The sequence below is a fragment of the Halichoeres trimaculatus genome, unplaced genomic scaffold, assembly GCF_033239565.1.
Source record: "Halichoeres trimaculatus isolate MK-OKI-2021-1 unplaced genomic scaffold, fHalTri1.1 fHalTri1_scaffold_21, whole genome shotgun sequence".
In the NCBI taxonomy this organism is placed as follows: Eukaryota; Metazoa; Chordata; class Actinopteri; order Labriformes; family Labridae; genus Halichoeres; species Halichoeres trimaculatus.
The window spans coordinates 12,750,683-12,776,775 of NW_027437199.1; the positions used below are offsets into that span (position 1 = coordinate 12,750,683).

The 26,093-nt window shown below is 40.0% G+C and overlaps 1 protein-coding gene across 8 annotated transcripts in view; it reads right to left on the reverse strand.

Moving 5' to 3' along the window:
* Positions 1 to 1,062: 1,062 nt before the first annotated feature.
* osbpl8 (oxysterol binding protein-like 8) overlaps positions 1,063 to 26,093 on the reverse strand; it is a 119,817-nt gene continuing 94,786 nt past the window's right edge. For 6 of the 8 annotated variants that reach the window (XM_074697875.1, XM_074697870.1, XM_074697871.1 and 3 more), the window contains 19 exons: positions 25,869 to 25,949; positions 25,396 to 25,497; positions 23,127 to 23,330; positions 20,034 to 20,118; positions 17,739 to 17,904; positions 17,419 to 17,644; positions 16,645 to 16,829; positions 15,762 to 15,843; positions 15,560 to 15,658; positions 15,310 to 15,406; positions 15,089 to 15,187; positions 14,347 to 14,444; positions 13,379 to 13,468; positions 11,662 to 11,798; positions 11,254 to 11,439; positions 10,451 to 10,604; positions 8,938 to 9,040; positions 7,235 to 7,340; positions 1,063 to 6,681 (listed from right to left, as the gene is read on the reverse strand). In XM_074697875.1, coding sequence (XP_074553976.1) covers positions 6,552 to 6,681; positions 7,235 to 7,340; positions 8,938 to 9,040; positions 10,451 to 10,604; positions 11,254 to 11,439; positions 11,662 to 11,798; positions 13,379 to 13,468; positions 14,347 to 14,444; positions 15,089 to 15,187; positions 15,310 to 15,406; positions 15,560 to 15,658; positions 15,762 to 15,843; positions 16,645 to 16,829; positions 17,419 to 17,644; positions 17,739 to 17,904; positions 20,034 to 20,118; positions 23,127 to 23,330; positions 25,396 to 25,497; positions 25,869 to 25,949 — 2,430 coding nt within the window. In that variant the 3' untranslated portion in view covers positions 1,063 to 6,551. The remainder of the gene's footprint in view (positions 6,682 to 7,234; positions 7,341 to 8,937; positions 9,041 to 10,450; positions 10,605 to 11,253; positions 11,440 to 11,661; positions 11,799 to 13,378; positions 13,469 to 14,346; positions 14,445 to 15,088; positions 15,188 to 15,309; positions 15,407 to 15,559; positions 15,659 to 15,761; positions 15,844 to 16,644; positions 16,830 to 17,418; positions 17,645 to 17,738; positions 17,905 to 20,033; positions 20,119 to 23,126; positions 23,331 to 25,395; positions 25,498 to 25,868; positions 25,950 to 26,093) is intronic. The other 2 variants (XM_074697873.1, XM_074697878.1) reach the window with 1 other exon arrangement.

The window sequence follows — 26,093 nt, forward strand, 5'->3', positions numbered from 1 at the left end:
AGTAAGTATTAAACCTGCATTCTTGCAAATGGCCAGTAGGGGGAGACTGGTGGTTACAACTTTAGGAAAAATTGACCCTGTCTCCTCTAGGGATGTCCCGATCCGATACACTGATTGGTATCGGTGCATGACATGGCTATTTTTGAAGGATCAGATAGCATCAGATTTTGTTAAGTGATTAGGACTGATCCAGTTTTCATGTGTCTTTATTGTCTTCAATTCCAGACAATATTCCTCTTGGAGTGAAGGTCAAATAAAGGTCAAATGAAGGGTATGGCTCTCTGTGGAGATGCTAGAAAGGGGGCCTGTCAGTCAAGACAGAAACTTAGTTTGTACATCCCCACTCTTGTCCAAATCATAATCTGTATAAAACAGGGAACAGAACAGAAGCCGTGTGAAGCCATAAGTGTCATAGCTCCCTCTGGTGACTGGCAGTAGTATAAGCCATGAGGCCATGAAACCGCTTTTTCTTGAATATAGTTTGTGTCAGCGCAGTGACAAAAACAATATTGGAGACCAATAATTTATCTTTTCAGCAGCACATTTGGTTTGTAAAGAAATAAAAATGAACTAGAAATAAATACAAAGTCATGATTTAGTTTAAGAATGAAAAGCAGAGCCATAGAGAGAAATAAAGTCAGAGCAGAGATGAGTTTTGAAATGCTCATAAAAGTAAGATTAAAGGTGAGAAATCTTCAAATCCACTTTAGCTGCTGAAGGATGAAATTGTTTATTCGATGATAAGCTGTGAATAAAACAAAAATCTCCTGCAAACATTGAGAAATTTGATTTATCAAATCCCGAGCCAATTTTCTTTTTCCATGCTTAGTCACACTGTGGTTTTGTTCTTGACTGTTTTCATCTATTTTTCTTGATTTGTTTTCACTGAAGTTATTCAGGTTGTCCTTCAGAGAGGAGTGTTTTTGTGCACTCCTGTAGTCAGACGACTCTCCCTAAAACTATGACAGCAGCTGTATGTGTGCAGTGATTTAAACAATACCATGTAGAGTGAATAAGATGTTACATACAGGAGATCAAACACAGACAGAAGACCCCGGGTGAGTCATTGGTTTTTTATTCTGTGTTATGTTACATGTGACCATAAACTTCCAGGAAGTTGTCGTAACCAGGAGATACACTAAATATATTCAGGTACAGGGGTGGGAAAAATGAAGGAGTGTGTGGGGAGGATAAATTCAGGGGGAGGGGACATTGACAGTGTGCACAAGTTGAGGACAGTCGCTTTGTGTATGACTTAAAGTGTAATAAAAAAACAACTGTTTTAAATTCTGAAAAACAAGAAAAAGAATGAGGACCTGAAGCTAAAAGCTGAAAAAAACCAACATCAACCCACATACAAAAGAGGAATAAATAAAATATTCAAATTATTTTACACAAACAGCAACAACAACAGACAGCAGAGATGTTTATTTCCCTCTGAATTTGGTGTGTGAGAGAGCGAAAGAGGAGCAGAGACAACAACGCAGAGGAGTGGGAGTCTCTCATTCCTCTCTCCCTCCCTCCTGTGGCAGGATTCAGCATCCGGAAAAACCTACAGGCGAGCTGCTATGTTGACGCTTCAGGAGGAGGGGCAGGAGCCGGATCAGAGGGTGAGCTGTGGAGACTGGGCTCTAAGGCTTCATATGGCACGTCTGCTAAAAACTCTACAGTGACTACAGCCGCCGCGAGGGCTCACGTCCAAGTCTGGGTCGGATACCCTCCAAATAACCAGCTAGATCACTTCCACTCACATTAAAGGGACAGTTCAGGGTTTTTGAGGTGGGGTCGTTTGAGGCACATGTCAGTACTCAGTGTATTACCTGCAGCAGATCACAGTGGAGAAGTAACAAGGTAACATTTCACTGCTCTGCTCAGATGAATAGTCAAAAACAGTCCGCACTTTGTGTGAACGGGATGAAGCTCTTTGGAATGGCCTTTCAGAGCCTGATTTGTAATAACGACCCAAAATGTAACAACAAACTGAAACCTAATAAAAATTAACCTTTTTTTTATGACTCTTATTTATTTCTATGTTATTTTAATTGATAATTTATTTCTTTTATTAATGTTCTCCTATGTTATTTTAACTGTGCAGCACTTTGGTAAACTTAAATGTTTTTTAAAATGTGCTTTACAAATAAAGTGGATTGGATTGGATTGGACACTTGTGACATGCTACAAGTCTCCTTTAACCTACTGCAGTAGGTTAAAGAATATGTTAGCTGTAGCCATACTGCAAAAAACTGGAATCTTATCTAGTGTTTTTGTCTTATTTTAAGTAAAAATTGTCTTATTATGCTCGATATGAGCCACATTCAACTTATCAGTCCAGATATATGTCTTGTTTCAAGTTATTTAAAAACAAAAATGTGGTCTGAATTGCTTATAGCATGTAGAGTTGCACCGATTCAATCCCTGTATCCGGTATCAGCTCCAATACAGCCCCTCAAAGCTGAACCAAACTGCTGTTTAATTTTTAAACACTTATAGTTTAAATAAATATCAACTTCAGTAATTTGATATGTACTCATTTTTGTCTCTTTTTCCACATTAGGGCATGCAGGTCATGTTTTAACAACAGTATCAAATTAGTATAGGTATTGGTGGATACCCAAAACCCAGGTATTATCATCGGTATCAGGACATGAAAAGTTGGATCAGTGCATCCCTTTAAGCAAGTAAAAAAAAATCTGGAAAAAGAAAAAACTGCTAGAAAATTTGTTTGAAACTAAAATAATGTCTTTAGACAAGTAACTTTTTTCTTGTTCCATTGGCAGATTTTTTTTTAACTTGTTCTGAGAATTTCAGACCTCATTTTTGGTTTTGAATAACTTGTAATAAGACATTTTCCTGGACTAGTCAGGTGAATATGGCTCATATTAAGTCTAAAAAGACATTTTCTACTTAAAATAAGACAAAAACATTCGATAAGATTTCAGTTTTTGCAGTGAAGTTGCTACACTTTGGGCGAAAAGTTACTATGTTTTCAGCTCAGCATATTGTAACATTATAGACCAGTTGTCAAAATTTGTTTTTGTTTACATTTTTTTCTTACTTTGGGTTGTTTTTACATATCAGGCTGTAACACGGTCTCCTACCTCTAAGTCACGGTTTCTCACCTTCCTGGTGTCACAGAGCAGCGTTAGTTTGATCAATAAAAGCCAAAATGATTAAGTTCATCTTGATTCACAATTCAAGAAACTGGTAGGAATTGTTTTAAATTGCAAATATGGAATTAAAAACTGTTTTGCAATAAAAAAAAATGCCAATTTAAAAGTCTGAACTATATTTAAAAAATCAGGTTAAAAATCATGTATTAAATAGTCCTCATGAGGAATTTAATGATCACTTTGAAACATGAAACAGATGCACATCTGAGGACAGTTTCATGGACAAGCCCTGAGGAAAGGGCTGTTTATGTCCAGGTGAAGGAACACAAGTTTTATAAATTCATTCTGGACTTTAAATGTTTTGACAGAAATTTGAGCAGTGTAATCCTGGTGACACCAGACGGCTTCAACAAACACAGACTGTTATATAAACTGTTTGTAGCACACTGAACGTACCTCATGCGACCTCAAGTCAAAGAATCTCAAAATGTCCCTTTAAGTCTTGAACTCCAGCTATCTCTGCAGGCTCCACATCTCACCCCGGACCGTCCTGCCAACCTCCTTTCCCCGTCCCTAAACCCTCGATTTACCCCCTCCTCAGTCTGACTCTGGAAGGCACTGTTTAATACTCCACATTCTAACATCTGGATTTAAGATGAGCTATCGAGGCAATGAGGGTACACATAAAATACACGCTCAGATACACACGGGCCAGCCGGGTAACTCACAGGGGGGGTACAGCTGGCTCCCGACCGTGCTACAAGTCTCCTTTCACCTGTTGTTAGCTGTACAAAGTTTTATCGCTCAACAGTCTGCTGACAGCGGAGGCAATCAGAATGTAAACGTTGACAAGGCTGACATCATGGCGTGACATGATGATGGTCCTGGAGTGGTTAGCATTTCCTTTGAATTGCCTCAATTGGGAGTTGTTTGAATCTTTGCAAAAAGTCCATCAAGTAGAGCGGTTAAGATGTCCGGGTTTGCTGCCTTCAACCTTGATTGATAACCTTTGCTGTTTACAAACGAGTTGCTGAAACTGGAAGTTTGACAGTGAAGAAGTGGATGTTTAAAAAGCTGAAATGCTCGAAACCTGTTTTCTTACAAGAGACCAGCAGGGGGCACTTCCACTAGTTGCAGAAAGTCTTTCATTTAGCTCCATATGTTGCTTTTAAAGCTAAAAGTTTCTGTGACTGAAACCTTTAGGGTCCAGATTTACAAAGTAGAAGGCAACAAACTGGATCATCAAAGTATTCTGACAATAGTTTGAAGAAATTTGATCAATTTTTCTGATTGAGAGCAACTTCTCAACACGAGCTGAATACAGTCTAGTGGAAATCCATCAGTGTACCCCACTCATGCTTTTTGTTTGATTTTATGCTCATGTCCATGTGTATCTACAGAGCAGTGGACAGAAAGACACAAGATTGTAAAGACTGGCTTGTGCACAGAGCGTGGAGTGTCTGTATTGCGATCCTTGGTGTTGAATCGTAGATTTTATTGTGAGGAACGAGACAGCCCGTCGTATATTTACACAGTGAACGGGGCCGGCTCCTATACTACACACTGAGTTTGGCTGGTACTTGCGTACATTTGGAATGGTTTACTATGGTGATAGTAGTAATTAGAAAAAGTCTATATTCTCCTCCCACCAGTGGCTTACTAAAGTTTCTATTCTAGTTTTCCTGGTGGACACCTGAGGCGCAAAAGCACTGGAAGTGATGGCTGAATCTGACTCAGCCTTGATGATGGGAGTGGTTGGGCTTTGTCCTTCCATGGCTAAGCATCTGTTGTTACATTTGGAGGCAGCTCTGTCTGTGGTTACAACAGACCAATGTTAAGGGGAGTTAATTCACTTCTTTAACATGAGTTAGATCAGGAGATTGGTGGTGCGCTCTCTGCAGGCTACTTCTGAAACCTAAGAGCTTTGAGAGCCAGCCTGGCTCATCTTACATCCCTTATGAGAGGTTAACCCAGGGTTTCAAAAGTGAAACTAGTATGGAAATGCAACAAATCTTTATGTTATCTTAACACTAGCTGGGGGTGACCCCTGTGTTAGCAAAAGGAGTTAAATTTACATGACTTCTCAACTGATTCATCATAGTCCAATTTCACGTTAAGAAACAATGAAAAGATACATTTTTAAGGGGTAACTTCACTTGGTTTTAACCAGCTGCTGCCACAGTAACCTGTGGACAAAGACAGAAGCTAAGCTATGCTAATTTGATGAGTAGTGCAGGCTGTTAGCACTGGTCGCCCAGGCTGGCTGTTTTTGATGGATATATATGAGATTAGTATGAATCTCCTTATCTTACTCTGGGCTGAAAAAGTGATGGCATTTTCCTTTAATTTCACAGTTGTGATCATGTCTATGAAGGCAGTATTCTCCCTAAGCTCTGCAGACTTTGAATAAAACACCTGAAACTGGGGCAGTGGTCACTGAAGCTCAGGGAAAAAAACTGTCAAACTTCTTCCAGAGCAGAAATGTAAAAGTATCTCGGTGTCCACTGAAGCAAAAGTTTGACTGAAAGTGAGGACTGTATTGAAAACACAAACATTTCCAGTGCATTTGTGCCTTGAGACAAAATACTGTACATCGGGCTAAAGTCCTAAGGCTCCTCTGTCTGTACATGCTACCTACAGTTTACGATGACGTTTCAGACGTTTGTTTTCAATTTTACTTACAGCGGAAATTATAGCTTCTGTTCCTTTTGATATATCGCTTGTTTTGTTTCATCCTCTTTCATTTTCACACCTGGAAACCCCTCAGCCAATAAGAAAGTCATCAGATAATAAAAAAATAAAAGTCACATAGATTGGACCACTTTGTTTTTCGTCTCCCTTATCACCACTTTTTGTTCCGAGCAGACCTCTGTTCACGAAGGACACACAAAGCAAAGAAACGAAACAATAAAAAACATTAAAATTAAAGGTTTCTTTTTTAAAAAAGTCATTTACCATCTGAGTCGTAGCACTCGTCTCCGTGTTAAAAGGTTCCCTGTTGTTTGAGGTGAAATGTGAATCAAAGAAAACAACAAACAGCTTTAAAAACAGCTGCTGTTTTTGCCTCTTACGTCAAGGCAAATCAGTGAGCTCCGGAGTGGCAGTCGAGACTTTATCACACCTCCCATATTTTCTCCTTATCGCTGCTCCTCTCCTCTTTGAAATCTGTGGATCTCCCCCAGAGTTCTTGGAATGAACCGTTTATAAAATAAAGTTTCTAAAAGTCTCTTTTCTGAGTCAGTCTCCACTTTTCTGGACGTGTGGGTGGATTTAATGAAGACAGAGAAGAAAAGAGTTCGAAGAGACTTGTGTGGTTTTTTTGAGAGGTCAAACTTCACCCCTCTTGGTCCCCCCCTGTGATGCTGTATGTTCAGAGAGTGTGAGCATGTGTGGAGGGTGTGTGAGTGTGAGGGCACCACTCTCTCTTGTGGTGTATGGCTGCTACTTGAAGACGTAGTTGATCAGGACCTGAAGCAGGACGAGGAATACGATGATGACGTAGTCACGCTGCTGGAGGAAAGAGCTGCCTTCTGCCCGGCCGGTTGTACGGCTTCGCAGCACACTGATGCTCCTAAAAAAAAAAACACAATAATGTTTTTTTCAGGCAATGACAAACAACTTTTGGTCCAGACTTCCTTTCCTGTGCACAGCGGTGTTTACAGTTCAATTAAAAACGCATAGATCACAAGTTATAGTCAACTCACCTCTCCAGAAATGTCTGCAAAATTAACACCTTCACTTCACTATTTCAAGTGGTTTTAGAGGTCAGATCAATCATTTTTGATGCTTTCCAGAAAGTCAGGAAATCTGGCTTTGACGCTGTGTCGATACGATGCTACAGTTGAATGTTCGGTTAGAACAGATTGTTAGCCGCACTAGCATGCTAATATCTGTGGACAGGGATAAATAAATATTCAGAAAACTTTAGATGGGAGCTGGGATGGCCTTACAGAAGATGTGCTTTGCCTGCTTTTGCTCTCCGTGCAGACTGTTCATCACACAAAGAGGAGCAAATTCATCCAACAAACTGAACCAGAACACTCCTTATGCATAAATCCAGGCTCCATTGAATAAATACATCTATACATAAATAGGACATACAGAGTGTTTATCAACCCCCTCACCTGTTGATGTCCTCCTGCGTCTGCTTTATAGATTCAATGGCACTTTGAAGTTCACTGAGGTCTGCTCCTTTTTTCCTCAGACGACTGTTATGCTTACTTTTGTGTCCTGCAACAAGGTGTAAAACACAGGGTTTCTTAAGGAAACATCAAATTAAATATAAGACATAGTTGGATTGAAGACTTTTGCCAAAAAGACAAAACCTAAAGCTGTACCCCATGGTTGTTAGTGCTAATATTTCCTGGTTTAATACAACAAACGATCTTTTTGAGCAGCAAGAAATTGACTGATAAAAACAAAAATTATATTAAATAAGAAACCATGAGTTTGTTTGGTGATACTTTGGTTGTGGGTAAATATTAAAAAAAGACATCTCTAGATGCTCCTCCAGTGGATGAAATGTAAACACATGCCCTGTTGGAAATCAGGTCTGGTTGTTTATGCTTGGGTGTTTGACACTCACGATAATCATTTCGGATTATAATGCTCAGAATCAACTGTTGAACAAACAAGATGCCAAATAAAAGGAACATTTAAAGCAAATCCTCCCCCACCCTGGAAGACACAAAGAGAGTAAGAGACACCAGCAGAGTGTGCTGTTTGACTGAAGTGGTGCTAACTTCATGTTGGACGTTAAAGGGGCTGTGGGGATGATCTAGAAAAGCTAGTGTTTTTCCAGGATAAACACTATTTCCCGTGAGTCCCTGCACCTACTGTTGTGAGGACATGATTCTTACTGGGGTGCGTGTTTGTTTTGAAGCAGATCTTCATTTTAAAACTATTTCTCTTTGTTAAAGAAAACTTTTTACAGGACGCCAAGTAACAAAATAAATAATGTGTTTGTTTTTAGCTATGTAGCACTGTTGTTTAAAATGTGACAACAAGCCAACTTTGTAAACTCGGTTTGTACCATAGTTTAGTGGCCGGCTACATTTAGCGCTGCTGACAGCCCCAGTCTGCTGCTCTATGACATGTTCGTAACGTGTAACGTTATTAAATCATGGTTAGCTTTGTCCTGCCAGTGATCTACTAATCAGAGCTAACGTGACCTCACTCTTCATTCTATTGATAGACTCACAAGTTTGAACAGACCACTGCAGAATAACTGCTGACTGTGGGTTGGAATGAACTTATCACAAACAGTTTAGCTTGTGTTTTCACCTTTAGCCTGTATTTTAGCCTTTAGTCTGATTCTTTAGCCTTAAGCTCATGTATTAGCCTTTAGCCCATGCTCTATTGCTCTCCCGTTAAGCTTTTGTCTGCTCTTCTGTCCTTTTTCTGTCTGACAGTCTATCTCCTGTTTCCACAATTGCCATAAAATGAATCCAAGAAATCATTTTCAGAAGATAAAAACACGGATCTCAGAAGTAGCATTTAAAAGTAACCTATTTTGGTGTTGATAATCTCATTTTAAAATTGTGGATTACAATCCAATATATGTGTGTAGAGGTGAGACTTTTCAAGATTATTTAGAAAGTCCTCACAGGGACTTTAACTTAAAGTTAGATGAAAAGTTTCAGTCTGCACCCAAACATCATTTTCTATTTTAACAAATTTGGAGTTACTGTTTTCTTTTTAGCTTGTTAGCATCCATATATAGTGTTTTGATGGCAGTCTTATGATAACTAAACGTGAAATAAGGATACTTTTTCGCCATACTGTGTGACGATGATATTTAAATCTGAAAAAGCTAACTGTTACTCACGTTCACTGCCAGACGAGTCTTGTCGGTCAGGTTCAGGTGACGAGCAGCCACTCTCTGGGCTCTTGGGCTTATCACTTTTATGTTTCCTCTTTGGCACCGTTACCTACATGCATGGACACACACATACACACACAGAGACAGGAACAAGTCAAATAAAATAATACAACTAAATCATCCACAAACACCCAAATTACCACGCCAGTATTCAGGTTTAATTAAAATAAAGTCAGAAATTCAGCACAAACCCTCACTTACACGTTATAATGACACTGTAGTGAACAGTGCCCTCCACCCCCATTCACACAAACACTTTTCATCAAAACATAAACACGTGTGTTGGTGTGTTCAAAGCATGCTGGTGCTTCATTTAGCACATTCATTGGAAACACATTTAATGAACCCGACCTGCCAAGAGCTGCTGGGTATTCAGAGTAATTAATTATTTTAATTAATGATGATTTGGTTTTCCTATTGCTTTATTAGTCTTGATGCAGTTTTTCAGGTCTGGAAGGAAAATGAAAAAACATGCTCCAGTGTTTTTTTCCCTCAGTCTATCAGCTGGTCTTATTACAAAAAAAATAAAGCTGAAACCCAAAAGGTTTTTTCACCCAAGAGAAGCTTTGAAAGACAGGGCCCTTGGCAGGTGGTTACTTCAAAAACATGCAATGACACATATAATACACAAGTTAATACATGCTTTATATGAGCTGCAACAAAACTGACTGCACTACAGTTTAGTGAAAAATGTGATTTAAGGAGCACAAAAAAGAGATGGAAACAAATAGGAGATGAAGAGGTAAGAGGTGAGGAAGGCGTGGTGGACGCTCTGAACTGATCGTGCATTAGTGATGGTGGATTGTCAGAGGATATGATGGATGGGTGGAGTTGTTTCTGTCCTTTGCACTCTGCATAAAAGCAGAGGTATTGATTGAAGCGCCACAGTTATAGTTCAAACCTCCTCGGTTCTTTATCATCATCTGACTGGAATCTGGAGCTGAAGCCCACAGAAGTGTCAGAAGTGGATGAAGCTAACAGGCTATTATCTACTGGTTTGAGGTTGATCGTTATGAAGCCTCACCCCTCAACTGGCTTGTAATGAGGAGGTCATTGACTGCTGAGGTATTAGCTAACATGAGCTAAAGCTTGGTCAGCGAGGTAAACATGTAAAAATGATGAGGGTTTCTAAGAAAGGAGAACAAAATGTTTCTTTGAATTTTAGAGCTCAACCCATCAGGTAAAGGATTTTCTCTCTCAGAAAAGGTGACAAAATGAAAATGGATACTCTTCATGCACTTACATTAGCAAGCAGTATGAGACACGCAGAGAACACACAGTGCCAGGATGGTGAAAGAAAACAAGACAAAAAAAGGAAAAGAGGCGACAGCGGCAATGGCGGCACACGATGGCGACACAAAGAGAAGAAGCAACGATGGAGACGGAGCAGCGAGTGCTGAGTGGAAGATGGCTGAGACGGCGGGCTGGCTTTAGGCGGTTTTCGATCAGGATGACCTACCTGACACTTGCAATTGTCCCTCCGCGGCGCCTGGTTACTCAGACTAATAAGACTGCCAGAACGTACCATAGGGGTGCGGTGTCGGACCTTGGTCTGGATACAGCCGTCTTTTTCAAACTGGATCAGGTCGTTCAGCGGATCCCATGGCCTTGTGCTGTAGAGGAGGACGAAATATTTAGAGAATGAGAGGAGGAGACAGAAAGAGGAATAAAAATGACAAAGAAAAGGAAGAAGAAAAAAAGAAAATGTGGATTAAGATGCAGATGAGTAAATCTGCTGGCTGTGTCAGCAGTTATAAAAACTGCAGTTCCAGTATAGAAGCACTAGATGGCGCCCTGCCACACAGGATAATTCTTTACACCAGGGTTCTCCAACTCCTACCCTGGAGGGCCGAGAGGCTGCAGGTTTTCTTTCGAACCAAAAACTCCACTGGCTGATTTCACTGATTACCTCACCTTCAAGCAGAGAGAGAGGGACTAATCAGTGAAATCAGCTGGTTGGAGTTGAGTTGGAGATCCCTGCTTTACAGAAAGTGTGGGGTAATCCTGAAAACTACCAAATTTGTTTAAAGTACTGGTTTATTTTCTCTGACATTCAACAACTGCACTCTTTAAAAAAAAAAGAGCATGATAAAATGTAATGTCAGATTTAACCAATTTAAAAAAATTTCTTTGATAACCTGCAGTAACTGAGAAAAGTTTTGGAGTAACAACTGTATCTACACTGAGTCTGCCCTGTGTATATTTTCTCTTTTCATTGATCATTGTTACGCTCACACGTGTTTTCATGGAAGTTTAACTCACTCGGCATATCTGTAATGCCACTCCCCGGTGACCGGATCCTGCTCAAACAGGGCAGGGATCCACTCCTCGCATTTGGCTTTCCGCTCCCTTGCTGATTTCCTCTGAGCTTCCTCCAGGATGAACTTCTCGTTGGTGGCCTCAGTCTGGTCCTTATTGTTGATGGCTCGGGTTACATGCTGCCACAGTCTGAGGGGGAAAAAAAGGCACAAAGTTTAATTTCCTGTTAAGGAGAAAAAGAAGAAGTAGAATCCACACTGGACAGCCCTGAAAATACAAGATGATACTCCAAAGGGAATATCAGAAATCAGAAACAGAGAGCACAGATAACAGACACAAACATGAAACACTACAACTGTGGTTTTTCTGAAGTCTATTTTAAATCCCAAACAGAGACAGTTCATGTTGCACCTTTCTGACTCCAGCTCTCCCTGCTCCTCAGGTGGGACGGTGCAGCGCGTCAGTCGACTCTGCCTCAGATCTGGAGTAGGGTTCCAAAAAGTGTCTGACGTCCCTGTCTTTTTGTCGTTTATGAAGATCTCGCTGTCCTGTAAGAGGAAGACAAACATTTCCTGTATTGCTGAAACACATGCTATACTAATCAGAATACTATCAAACTGATACGCATTTCAAATTGGGATGGAATGGTTCACACAATCCACGGTTCAGTTCTTACTTATTGTTGTTGTTTGTAACACCTTCATTTTTACCATATACCCCAATAATCCACTATTAACAGATTATTTCTATTCAATTACCTCATGTATAGGCATGAAAAACTAGAAAGAATGAGGCTATTTCCCATTTGAAACAGTCCACACAACTGTTCTGCTGTATCCTTTGCCTCGGGTATGATTGGAGTTACATACATACAAAGAAAAAAGAACACGGACCTAACGGAGCACACGCACCCCGAACCAAGTGAGGGAAACCAAACAGTTCAGGTATTTTTTTATAAACTGTTCCATCCCTAGTTTCGAGTAACTTTTTAGTTTGTGACTAATGGCCTCAGCCTGTGAGTTATTTTTATTTTCTTTGACATTTCAGTGCAATAAAACAGTGATGAAAAAACAAGGCATCCAATTTCCTCTTTAACACTATGACGCATCAAGCTTTTTCATTCAGCCAGCTCAAGATCTGACAATAAGGCTCCTGCCATGTTTCAGCTTCAGTATGAATGTTTCACAAGTGGATCTTCAGTATAAAAAGGTCATTGTCTTGTGTTTAGACTTGGGTTTAAACATTTTTTATGCTTGCATGGACCATCAATGATCAGAATAGCAGATTGATCAAATAAAAAAACTTCATGTAAACACCTTCCAACTAGAGCTGAAACGATTCCTCGAATGATTTGAGGTACTCGATTACAAAAAATACTCGAGTAATTTTCTCCGCCTCGAGGAATCGTTTAATTTGAAAAAAGATCAAAGAGTGGTATTTCAAATAGTGCTGAGGCCATATTAAGAGAGTTTTCAGACCCCTCAAGCTACCTCTTATACAAAATAGAAACTAGCAACAAATCTAGCTTCTTTTCTGGAGTTTGGAGACTAATGGGTCATTCTACAAAACGGGTGCCATTTGGGGCCGCAACATTTGATGAGATGTACAAGGCACAAAAAATGTGTCAAAGTGTGTTTACAAATTTTGGAGCTACCAAAGCAAGTGCTCTTATTGACATGCTGTATCAGAAAATTCTATTTCTTAAAGAGAAAAATTTTCATTTGAAAAATAACTGCTCTTTAACTAAAAAAAAAAAGTATTTTATCTGATTACTTGATTAATTGATGGGATTTTCAGTAGAATACTCGAATACTAAAATATTCGATAGCTGCAGCCCTACATCCAACCAGAACAGATTGGTCTGATGCAGCACATTAGAAAGTAAGATTATGCATAAAGACTGCTGGTGGTGGTGTTTGTTCACAGATGGATTTATTTCCTAACGTCAGAATGACTTTAATCAGGATGAAGAAAACTGCAAATGTGCAAATGCTTATGTTCACAAGGTAAAAATTAAAAACTCATCACTGCCAAACCAACGCCTGTTAATCTATTTGGAAGTCTGAGGCATAAATTAAACCCTGTGTGATGCCTCCAATATGTGCAATGTGTGAAGTATGCGTCTTACCCAGTGTCCTTCTAGTGTCGCCAACACCTCCTTCCCAAGCTTGATTTTACCAGAGACCTGATTCACACAGTCACTGCTGCCCAGGAACGGCTGGAGGAGGAAGAGGGAAGAAAGGGCAGGGCAGGAGAGAGGAGGAAGGAAGCAGTCAGGAAAGAAAAGGTAAGGAAATGAAGAGGATTTTAAAAGGAAGTAAAGTAGGAAAGGAGGAGTAGGACAGAGAAAGGGAAAAGGAAAGGAGGTATAAAAGAGAAATAGGGATGAAGAGGAAAGAGGATTTGGAGAGATACATGCACATAAAGAGTTTACCTGCTGCAAAAACTAAGAAAATTTCTTTCTTCTTGTGTGGCATCTTGGAAAAGAGATTGTTTTGTTCACTTTTCATGATCGAATAAAAAAGAATGAGGTAGATAGAGAGAGGAACAAGGAGGAAAGACTTAATGTAGACTAATTCATGACTCTTCTACGATCAGAGAAGAGTAGGACAGAAATCATATCTTCCAATTAAACTCAGTGATTAATGATAGCCTAACTTAAAGTTCCAAATAAGGGCACTGCATAGAAAGCTCAATACTTCTTCACTAGTCTACATAAAAAATGAACTACTGCGCTGTGAATATATCAAGTCTATTATGAGGCGCCCATGATGATCTGTTCAGGGGTGGGTGGTGAGGGTGGGGATCTAAGGTCTGACATACCTGTCGCTATGTTTTGATAGGAGGATGCAGTTAAAGGTGTGAATGGTGGTTTGGAGGATGGGTGGAGGATTGGGATGGTGGCGACAGTGTGGCGGAGTGAGACATTCAGAGAATCAGACTTTTTAAAGTGTTATTCTATCACTACAGGACTTTAGGAGCTTCTCTAAGACTTTGCTCTCTACTGCTCTAAATGTTCCTCCTCTTCAAAACGACAGACAGTATCTACTATTTCTGAAAAGTGACTTTGTTTCAAACCAGGAAGCACAGCAGTACCTTCAGTTTGAACTCCAGCTGAGCGCTGTAGCCCGTTTTCTCACACGCAATGGTGATCTGACCGCCCAGTTCCAGGGTCATAGTACCATACAGGATGCCTACAGAATAAAGAAAAAAGAAAGAAATTACAGTCTGCAAGAAATTACTGAGCAGGTTTAGATTTTGATGGAGCCTTTAAAGGCTTAGCTGTGATCTCCTTAAACTCAAAGATGTCACGGGATCAAGACGAGGAACAAAAAGTTGCTAGGCGCCGCCCTGTTGGTTGTGGCTGCCTATTGCAACAGCTCTCTCTTCTTTGTCCGTTTCTTGTAATTTTTTTTTTCGTCATCTTTGCATTTGGAGTGGGTCATTGATTTGTTTGGGTTATTTGTTGGTCATGGACACCAAACTGTTTTTTGTTTTTAGTGATATTTTTACTATTTTTGCTCCTGTGTTTGTCTGGAGATCCTACATGTAACCATGGCTGCATTGTTTACATGTGAAATCAGCTGTTAGCAGCCTGTAGCATGTCAGTGCTAACTGGTGCAAGGCCTGATGTTTCCCCACAAGGTGAGGAGAAGATGGTGAGGAGCTCTTTTCTTTTTATCTTTTTATAAGCGGCCCAAACAACTCTTACCATGGCTGACTCTTACACTTCAGAAACACAACCTTAACCCCTTATATTGTTTTTTAAAGCAAACGGGAAACTGTGATAAAGAAGGGTGAAAAGGATGATTTGGTAGCACAATGCCAGCACTCTCACCTTTACAGTGAGCATAGGGCATATTCATCACGTAGTCTTCCCCTCGGTTTAGAAACGTGAGCCGAGCTTCTCCGTCTAATATGGCTGACAGGGAGTTTCCTAAAATGTGAAAAGAAACAACAGTTAATGAAAAACAACAAAGAATAGTTTAAAACAAACATTTAAACTGAGGTTTATGTCATGTTGGAGATGTTATCAGTGTTTGAGTCATGTAAATGTACCATAGAATTTGGACTTGGCGAGGATGCTGCCACTGAGGCAAAATCCATCCTTCCTGTTGCTGACATAAAAAGCTGACACTGGAGGATGGTGGGAAACCTGAGGAAAGACACACTTATGTAATCAGATTCTGCTGAGACTTCTGTGACAGCCTGACTGATTTATCTTAGAGTCGCTGTAAGACCAAAAGCAACTAGATGTTTTTTTCATTGGAAGATTGTTTGTTGTAAGGAATTATAGAGCTTTTATTACCTGCTCTGCAATGTAGAAGGTCTTGCTGTTGGTTTTCTGATGGAGCCACATGCAGCGATACGTCTCCCCAATGATGGGGTTGTATGGCTTTTTCAACCCCTGCGAGTCAAACACAATCTTAGTATAATGAACATTTAAACTCATATTTACACCCACCACATCATCAGCCAAATATGGTGGATTGAATTGTGATCCTGCTGACCTTTGGCTTCTTATAAAATCCAGAGATGTACCACTTCACCACCTTCTTCATGCGGTTGTAGGCGTTCTCTTCGATTGCAGCCCTGAGAACAAATCAAACTTAGAGTGACACTCCTCTTTAAGACCATTTGTTTTGTGTCACTAAACAAAACTAAATCTAACAACAAAAATGTGTTTGATAATCGTTAGTCTTTTTTTTTTTATTATTTTAATTGCCTCCGCCAAGGAGGTTATGTTTTTGGGAGAGTTTGTTTATGAACAACATAACTCAAAGAATAACAAACGGATCTTGAGGAAATTTTCAGGAAATGTTCAAAATGAGATAAGGGAGGAGTGATTAAATTTTGGAGGTGATCGGGATCACTGTTTGGATCCAGGACTTTTTTAAAGGATTCTTAATCATTGTGAGATAGGGCTGTTTTCACCATATGTGTTTATGGTTGGATTGCTTCGCAAAACAATACAAGGCAAGGCCGCGAAAATTTCTTACAGATGTGAAAGTACGATCCAGATCCTGGCAATATTGTGGATACTAAGATCCAGAATCTGAAGTATGTACTGGGTCATCATAATTTTCAACACTGTCAGGAACCAAATTATGGTACAAACCTGCAACTAACACCAAATTGTAGCAGACAGTCTGCTGAAAGAGAGTATAACATTAAAGTAGGACTTCAGTGTTGCGTGACAATCACCATAAGCTTGGCAGACCTCTTTCTTATCTCATTTTGAACATTTCCTGAAAATTTAATCAAGCTCTGTTCATTACTTTTTGAGTTATGTTGTTCACAGACAGACAAACTTTCCTCTAAAAAGTAATAATCTTGATTTTTAAAACAGACCAAAATCAGTGTTATTAATGCGCATTTGTATGACGTGCTCACTCTGATAGGAAGTCTGCGTGGTAGTAGTAGTCCGAGAGTTTGTCCAAAAAAGACCTTGGCTCCAGAATGAAGGTGGGCAGCACCACCTTAGACAGATCCATGCCAGGTCGCACCTGCTTCAGCAGAGTCCAGATCAGAGATTTATTCTCCTCTGATACTGTCTCTGTTTGGGCAGCCTCACCAGCCTGCAGGAGGAGACACACAAAATGTTAGAGAAGTGTTTTCTTCTCCCAGACGTAGCCTGAAACAATTCAGCAGAAGTCTTAAAACACACAGAGCCTCAAAACATTTCAGATTTTACTCAAGTCTCCTTATGTGTAAATGATTTAAGCCACTGAGTGACTGCTTTTCAAACTGAAGTTTTAATTGGCTTCCATTTATAAACATATGGCTCTGCTTCTGTAGCTGTTTAATTATAAAGCTGTCAAACTGAGATTTCATCAGTATGAAAATTCACACAAGTACTTTCACACTTGTCATGATGCAGACACCCACGCATACAAACTCCAACAGATCGTGATCAAAGCCTGTCCATGATACAGCTCTCCTAATAGCCCCAGCAGAAGAACATGCTAATTTCTCCTCATTAGGGAGGAAACTTTAAAACAAAATAACCGTGTTAGCTGAAGTTTAGAGACAAGATAAGGACGAAAATGGTTGCTGGGATTCCACAGGGAATAAGTTGCAAAGCTGCAATCACACTCGATCTAAACCATCTTTTTCAAAAGCTCTGCAGGAAAACATCATGCTTTAATCAACTTCTGTGTCTCGTACCTCTCCAAGCTCCTCATGGGACTGCTCCAGGTACGGGGTTTCTCGAAGATGCTCATTAGGGTCCAGATCGATGTACGAGTCATCTTGGCGCTCTGATGTATCACTGTCACTTTCCTCGCTCTTCTCCAGGCCCTCAGGGTCCGATTCTTCATGGTCCTGTTCTCCCTCCCTGTCTGACTTGTCTGAGTACAGGTCTGGGTCTTTTAAATGATCGCTGTCATTAAACCTGGAAAAGATTGAATTTCAAGGTGTTGAAAACAAAAAAAAAAGAAATCACAGTGTAAAATAATATGCTTGTTGCTTGGATTTGTTATACTCACTGGAATCCATGGATATTGTGGGCTCGGAGAAGACTGTAGAAATTTATCGAGTGTTCCCCTCCTGTGGCGACGGTGCTCATGTCCTCTTTCCCCTCACGGATCATGGTCCTTTTTAGCAGGCTGGAGCACTTCAGGGCCAGCTCCAAGGCATCCATCCAGCATCGACCTGAGAGAGAGACTCATTCAGGTCAGGACAGCAGACTGCTGACTGCATTTGTTGTTATACCGGATAGCTGCTGCCTACATTTCTGAGCTTCATCTCTAGAATTTTAACATTTCTGACTCAACAGCAGAGCATGCAGTAAGTTTTGGATAAAACATTTTTTGGACTTAATTGGTACAAAAATCTTTTCTCAGAATCTAAAATACATTTGAAAAAGGAGTAAGCAAGATGCACAAAGGTACGACACAGAAACTGATTTTTAAAACTGTTTGACTTTTCAGCACCACGGACAGAGACCTTGAGAGGTAAAGGCAGCGTAGGATCTTTCAGCACCATGGACAGAGGCAGTCGATGAGATTTACCTGAGGCTATTCTCAAATCACTTCTGACTCACTGCAGAAGATTCTGCTCCATGGCTCATTCACCTGCTGTTCAGACAGCATTCGACCAGCGGAGGGGCAGGCATGAGTGGGTGTGTGTACATACCTCGCAATTATGCTATGAGGAGGATCTGTTTTAATTGGAATGCCTCGCCAGCTTGTGGCCCAGAGTCTCCGCACACTGTCATAAATTACTTTAAGCTAGGCGTGTGTTTATTTTGGAATTAAATGGAAGTCGGATCTAAACAAATTTTCTTTGTTAAAGACAACTTTTTACTGGATACAACGCGCTGAGGTAAGGGACTAATCAGTTTCGTAACGCTGCGGTTTGAAACATGATAGCAAACGTTGCTAAACGTTAGCAACATCGTCAGCTCGGTGCTCCGACGTATCTGTAGGCTAACGTGACAGTAAGCAAACACTGTCAGTTTGTAGGTAGTTTGGTAGCCGTTTATGTTCAGCACAGCTGGCAGCCCGGTGCTCTAAGACATGTCCGTAATATGTAACATTGGTAAACCCTGGTTAGCTATGTCCTGCCAGCCATCTACCAAGCAGAGCTAACGTAACCTCGCTCTTCATTTTATTGATAGACTCTCAAGTTTGAACAGACCACTGCAGAATAACTGCTGACTGTGGGTTGAAATGAACATTATCACAATAGTTTAACCCCAGTGCGCTTCTGTCCTTTTTCTGTCTGGCAGTTTGGCTCCTGTGCCTACCATCACTACAAAGTCAGTCATAGTATTGTTTTTAGCAGAGAAAAACACAGATTTCTGTTTTATCTCTTCTCTCTACCAAACTTAGTCAGCCAGCGGTTGTCATAGAGAGCTAGACGTGCCGTAAATAAATCCAGTCCTGGTCGACCCGAACTGGAAGCTAAGAAGTAGCAATTTAAAATAACCTGTTACCAACAATATTGGTGCTGACAATTTCATTTTAAAGTGTGGATTTCGATCAGGCATATATCTAGAAGGGAGACTTTTTAAAGATCACTTTCAAACTCCTCAGCTGTTGTGACTTTTACTCCAGATTTTATTTTACTCCAGATGAATTTTGAAGGTCTTAATCTAGGTAATAATGTTTCCATAGAAGAGAGGAGTGAAGGAAATGGCTCAATCCTCTACCACCTACAAGTGACGAGTGGATCAAAATAATCTTAGAAATCTTAAGAAAGTTATTCAGTTTTATGAGTGATGTAACAGATCTAAATGTTGTATGGAGATTTACCCACATGTAAAATGTGGACAGCAACAATGAATACGTACAACACTTTATATTTGAAAATCAACAAAAGAAGATGCACAAAATTCTACGTATGTATAAAAGACTGGAAAATGACTTTATATGAGTAATGTTTCATTATATATTAATAAAAATGCCCCCCCCCCCCCCCCCCCCCCCCCAAAAAAAAAAAAAAAAAATATATATATATATTTAGAAAAAAAAAACTTACAAAAATGCAATCAGATTTAAGTCAAAGTATTATGACATTGCTCTTGTGTACAGTTTCTGGACTAAATCTGATCTGAAGTTCCTTTTTTCTCAGATAATGTTTCAAACCTAATGAAGTTCATGCCAACCCATCAATTACGGCCAATAAAATAGTTTTCTTTTCGACAAACATGGATAGTGCTTCAAGAAGCTGACCCCAGTGTGATGCCTTTTATGAATTTATCAGAGTTGCCCAAATCAAATTGGAAATGTCAAGTCTCAGATAAACAGCTTCAGTTTGACTGACAGCCTGTCTCCTACCATCAGACTCAGAGGCAGCTCGGAAGATGAGGTGGCTGCTGGGTAACGGCTGAGTGATGGAGCCAACTGCTTCTCCTTTAGGACCCTGAAAAACAAAAATGAGAAAAGGATAGTTTTTATGAATCAGATTTATAGTTTCAGACAGGTGTTGTTTCAAGTCTCAAAATATCCATCCGAGATAATGATCTCGACTTCTTCCACTGGAGGTTGTTTTATTGTTTTTCTGATGATAGTTTCCTTATTACAGCCTGAGAGTTTGTCTCGCCTTTTCTGTATTTTGAATCATTTATGAGAGCAAATCGAGAGAATCTGGACTCCTGAGTATGTCCTTATGTAAATGAGCCAGAAGTGAGGGCAAAGGGAACAGAAACTGATTGAATGAAGTGTTTATCCAACAGTGAAGAGGACAATGGGGAAAAGCAGGAACGCTGTTATCTAAAATATAGAATGCTAATTTTTATTCAGGCCCTGCGTCACCCAAACAAAAACAAAACATTGGCAAAGCGAGGTCAGTGATGAATACTCAAATGCAGATGGGCTAGATGACTGAAGAGAGGAGACAGCACAGGAACAAATGGAAACATGTGCTGCCAAATATGAAAATGGCCGAAATTAAACAAAGATGAGCTCTTAATTATACAGTTAACATCCAAATATGTTTGCCTTTTTGTTGTGACTGCTGGGGAGAAGAGGACTCATTCCCCCTGACTATCCGCTGCTGTTTGTTTTGTTTTGTTAATCTCTGGAAACAAAAGAGGCTGCATTCAAATTCATGCGTCTCAGTATCAAGCCTTTGGCAGTATATCATATTTCTAACTTTGATACACTCATCAGACTATCGTAAACAATGGGTTTAAATGACGGCATTGTTACTCTTTAAAAGTAAAGATAAATTAGTGGGAAACGATATTGAATGCAAAAATAAGCTAATCACAGACAAAATGGTATCCTTGTTAGTGTTGTCTTACAGTGCAAACACCAGAACTTCCTTCACAGTAACATGCAGTCTTAAAGCTGTGGTCTACGATTTGGAAGCTTGGTGATTATTAATTATGAGGCCGTTATGGTCCAATCTACGCAATATAAAAAGCAAAAAGAACAAAAAAATCCATTCAGTACATCAGCTGCAAAAGGGCATATTAGTTGAGCAATCCAAACCGCCGTCACCTATCCGCTCACCCTCCCGCCTTGTCCTTCCCCACTACCCCTCTCACGTCAGCTAGCTGCTCAGCTACTAAAGCGTCATGGAGCCGGAGAAGACCAAAACCAAGAAGCTGTTACTGTTACCCTCCACGGGGAAGGGAAGAAAACGAAAAAGTTTCAAGGAAATGGCTGAAGCAAGGAAGAATTATGGGCAATACAGGTGCACGAAGACTGAATATTGGAGAAATGTAATACCGGTGGAAAAAGCTGCAGAGGGATTTGGGACTGAAGACTGACACTGAGACAGCTGAATTTCTGTTGAACAGGTGATTACTTTGTTTACTACAGAGGGAGATGTCAGCTGAATAACTAGTTAGTCTGTGCCTATACTGGTTAATGACTGAACGCTGCTGGTTGATACAGGTAGGCTCTGTCAATAGATTTTAGCATAAGTCAGCCACACATCTTTAGCATTGCAAACTGAGCTGGTGAAGACACGCTGAAAAAGGTAAAGCCTCAGCTGGCAGTGGCAATGCCAGACCTGCTTCGCCCGCTAATTCATGGTTTTGATTGCGCCAGTTGCTAATACAGCCACTTGTATCAGTGAGGAAGGGAGATACAAGCTGGGGGGCGGGATCTTGGAACACGGATGGGAGGGGGGAGTGAGGTGGAGGGTGGGCTGCGTTTTTCAAATGTGTCTCATCAGCCAAACTGGGTTTCAGATCGTAGACCATAGCTTAAACAGAATATACAGTCTTACAGGGAGTTCAGTGTGAGACTACTTCATCAAGAATGGGACTGTGCCAAAAGAAACAACCCAGCACCCATGTATAAGCTGCTCCAATCCAATTACCCCTAAAAGGATTAATAAAGTTGTTTGATAGATTTACATAACCCCTGCAAGACAACAAACTTTTGAGTAAATATGTAACAGCACTTTTTTCAGCAACAGTATTCCACATATAGTGAGGTTTAAAGGTGTTGTTGGGTTGATTTGGGATGGTGCCAGACTGTATTTTATCTCTTTGTCCTTATGCTAAAATACTCTAACAGGAAGCTAATGGTGAAGTTTTCCATGGAGTTCAAACAAGAAAGACATGAAAAGAGAAAAGAAAGTAAAAAAAAAGTGTCTAAAAAGTCAAATCATTCCTTTTGAGGCTGCTTGGGAGAGACACAAAGTTTTTCCTGTGTTTCTTGCATTGAGTCTGTGATTTAAGATTAACTCGGACAGCAAACTGCATATTTCTCTGACCTTCTTCAAAGCACATCCAGAAGAAAGTGTCCAGACTTGTGTCAACAAAACCGTCAAAAAAAATTTCCATCTGGATGAAGGTGGCTTAATATTTATCTCCTTTCTTTTTATAGCACAGGAAATGCTTCTGACAACATGATCTTTATCATAGGCGCTGATGCAAAAATAGCATCGGATATGAGAACAAACTTTAATTAGTTTTAATACAAAGATGTGGAATCTGATCCAGCAGCAAAGAGAGGAAGAGGAGGCTGCATAGAGATTTCATTAAGTAACCATTTTCATGAAGGAAAATTCTCTTTAGCTTGACCTGTGACTGTGCTAGAAAAACTTCAGACAGAGCGCTTCATAAGCAGACCAAATTACACTCAACTCTTGTCCTTTTTTTTTAATTGACTATTCTATTTGAGTAGCTTTTCATTTATTCACACAAGTACATTTCACTCTGTTTAATGACTGCCTCTGCAATTTAACTTCTCCAAAGTTTGAAGTTTTAATGACTTTTCAGTTTCTAACGAGCCAGAGTTGGATTAACCACACTACTTGTATAGTTTTACTTCTCCTTGAATGTAGAGCTGTGCCGAAAGTTAAGTCCCATCAAATGTAGAGTTGTGTGAAATTTATGTAACTCCTTTGAATTTGTGTCCACTTCTGTACCAGACTGTCTTTGTCCCCAAACAAGTCTATGTGCTCCTGACCTTCACAGCCCAGATGGACTGTTCCAGCGGGTGAAACAGCTTGAAGCAGAAGCCGTCCTTCTTTGAGGGCCTCTCGATGAGCTCACAGGCATTGAGCAGCACTGTTCCCACCCACTGACCGTTTTTGTGGGTTTTGTAGATGAGAAGGACGCCTGGCTTCAGCACACACCACAGTTTGGTCCAGCTCTTCAGAGTGCCACGAATCTGAGACAGATAATAGGTGAAAGATGTTTTAAGGTTTGTTTTTGCTGCACAAGCAAAATCAACAAGTAAAACAAAGCTCATTGGACTGATATTGTAATGTGAGTGAAAAAAAACTTTGAGAAGTGAGTTCATTTTACATACACAGAGAAATTAAACACCTCTTTTCCTTACAAGTTGACAAAAAAAACCTCAAGACGTGCTAGAAAACAGCTTATGCAGATTTTCATGCAAGATGTGTTAATTTCATATGTCTTATCAATTAACTCTACCTTTTTAGGTGATCAGTTGTAGTGGTATTAATATTAGAATAATATGAAAGAGTGAGGCAGCAGATTTTCTCTCTTCTCTGATCCTGTCTGAAAACTTGTAACAAAGTTGCGCCCTGCTTTCTTTTAACAGCCAAAATAATCACATTTATCTTTGGCAAAATCAATATGAGCTAAGTCGGGAGCGTGTGGGTAACCGCCTCTTTTGAAACTGACCCTGATGGTTATAAAAATTCTAACTAACTGTATAAAAACAGTCAGCTGTCTTCTCAATACCTCTCCATAAAGAGGCATTGGTAATAATACTGCTCTGCTGTTTCATAACCAGTTAAAAAAATCCTCACAAGAGCACTGGGTTTTGATAATTATGCAAGAATTATTACTATAACTATAATATTTCTTTTATTTTGCATATTGTATCTGAACCAGTGTTATTCTCATCAACAAAGACTATGACAGAAAATAATCGTCAACCGACTTTTTCATGGCTGAAAAATAAATAAAGTCTAAACAGAAGGTCAGGCATGATGATGAAGACCGTGACGAAATATGGCTAACATTTTCGTCAAAAAAAAAAAAAAATGACGAGATGAAAATGTTTGAGAAGGTCGAAGGCCTGGATTGGCACCAGGTTAAAATGTATCACAGAAGCTGATAACACTGTCCCTGGGCTGCCTGCACCGGCTTTGTTTTTTTTCCACATAAACAGCTGCTTGTTACCTTGACAACACGTCTGAGCATTCGCACGTGTAGCACAGTCTATGGTACAAACACAAGAATATGTGTATTTGGAGTGGATCATTACTTTGTATGGCTAATTTGTTGGTCATGGACATCAAACTTTTTGTGGTTTCAGTGATATTTTTACTACTTTTTCTCCTGTGTTTGTCTGGAGATCCTACATGTAACCATGGCCACATTGTTTACGTGTGAACTCAGCTGTTAGCAGCCTGTAGCATGTCAATGCTAATTGGTGCAAGGCCTGATGTCTTCTCACAAGGTGAGGAGGAGGAGAGGATGACATGCTGGTTCTCAGGTGTGAGCTAAGAAGTGACGACATGGACCTGTCCTTCCATCCATCGTTATTGGGAACGTAAGATCTATCTCCAATAAGATGGACGAGCTAGCTGCGCTAACCCAGCAACAGAGGGAATACCAGAGGGCAGAGTAGCATCATGCTATTCACAGACATGGCTAATGGAACTAACATTAGACACCAACGCCACATTAGAAGAGCTACTTAGCAACTTTTTCATCAAGACGAGCAGTAGGATGAAAAAGAAGCTCCGGATGGAGAGGATGAAATGGGTAAGGCAAGATGTAAGAGAAAATATAGCGCTGATTCAAACCACCGTCCAAGTTTCTGTTTTGTGATATCATAAGGCTAAATTATCCAAAAATAGTAATATAATATGTATCTGTCAAAACTCTTTTGTTTGGTTGACTAAAAGAAGACTTAGACTTGAACACTTGTGGTATTAAGTCGAATAAAACTAGACTAACACTAAAAGGTTTCAGATGATTAATATATGATTAAAACGTAATATTGTGTGATTCAAAAGACTAAGAAGAAATCAGAATATGCTGTCAAAATTAGCACTGATCTGAACCAGGGGTTAAAGGTAAGGACAGAGACAACCATAGTGATGCTCTGAGGCTGCTCTGGGTTCCAACAGGTTTTTGTCATCAAGTCCAATGTTTCTGACACCGTGTACCACCTCCTGCCTCTGTTACATTAACTTTTCATGGTACCAACGTCAGCATGCTGTGTTGTATTTTGGGTCAAAAGAAAGTCCCACCTTTAGCCAGTCGGCCATGACGATGACGGAGGGGTCGGTGATGGTGCTGAGCAGCTCTTTGGTGGCCCTCTTCTTCTCTTCCCTGTAGTTTTTCTTCTGCACCTAAAAGACAGACAGACACAGAGTTAGCACTGTGGATTCTGAAGCTACACACTTGCTTTTCACTGAATTACATTAAGCAGAAAACAATCACACCGACATCACACTTTAATGTGTCGCTGTTAAAACAAAACCTGATACCTTCTCTGTTCTCTGCTGATTTTGTCTCCTAGTTTTGTTGTAACTTTGATACTCTCATCCTTGTAGCTTCACAATATTTTATTATACCAACAGATCAAGTGACGTACAGGTAAACAACAACAAGAGTTCAAAATGAGGCTCCTTACAACGCTGCATAAAGGAGTAAGATTCGTGCCTATGTTGAGAATTAGTCTCCGGATAAGCTAGACTTAAGCTGATTTAAGCTCTTTTACCTTGAGGGACTCCTTTTTGGTGAGCTTTCCTCCGGACGCCGACACATCCTTGTCAGAGCCATTATACAACTTTGTTTCAGACTGTGAACAAACAGGAGGAGGAGAGGCTGAATTAGAAGATGAAGAGAGCAAAAGAGACCAACTAAAAAATATAAATTAATAGAAGGATAGGGGAAAAAACACCAAAACAAGCTTGATGATTGTAAACAACACTTTCTTTTTAAG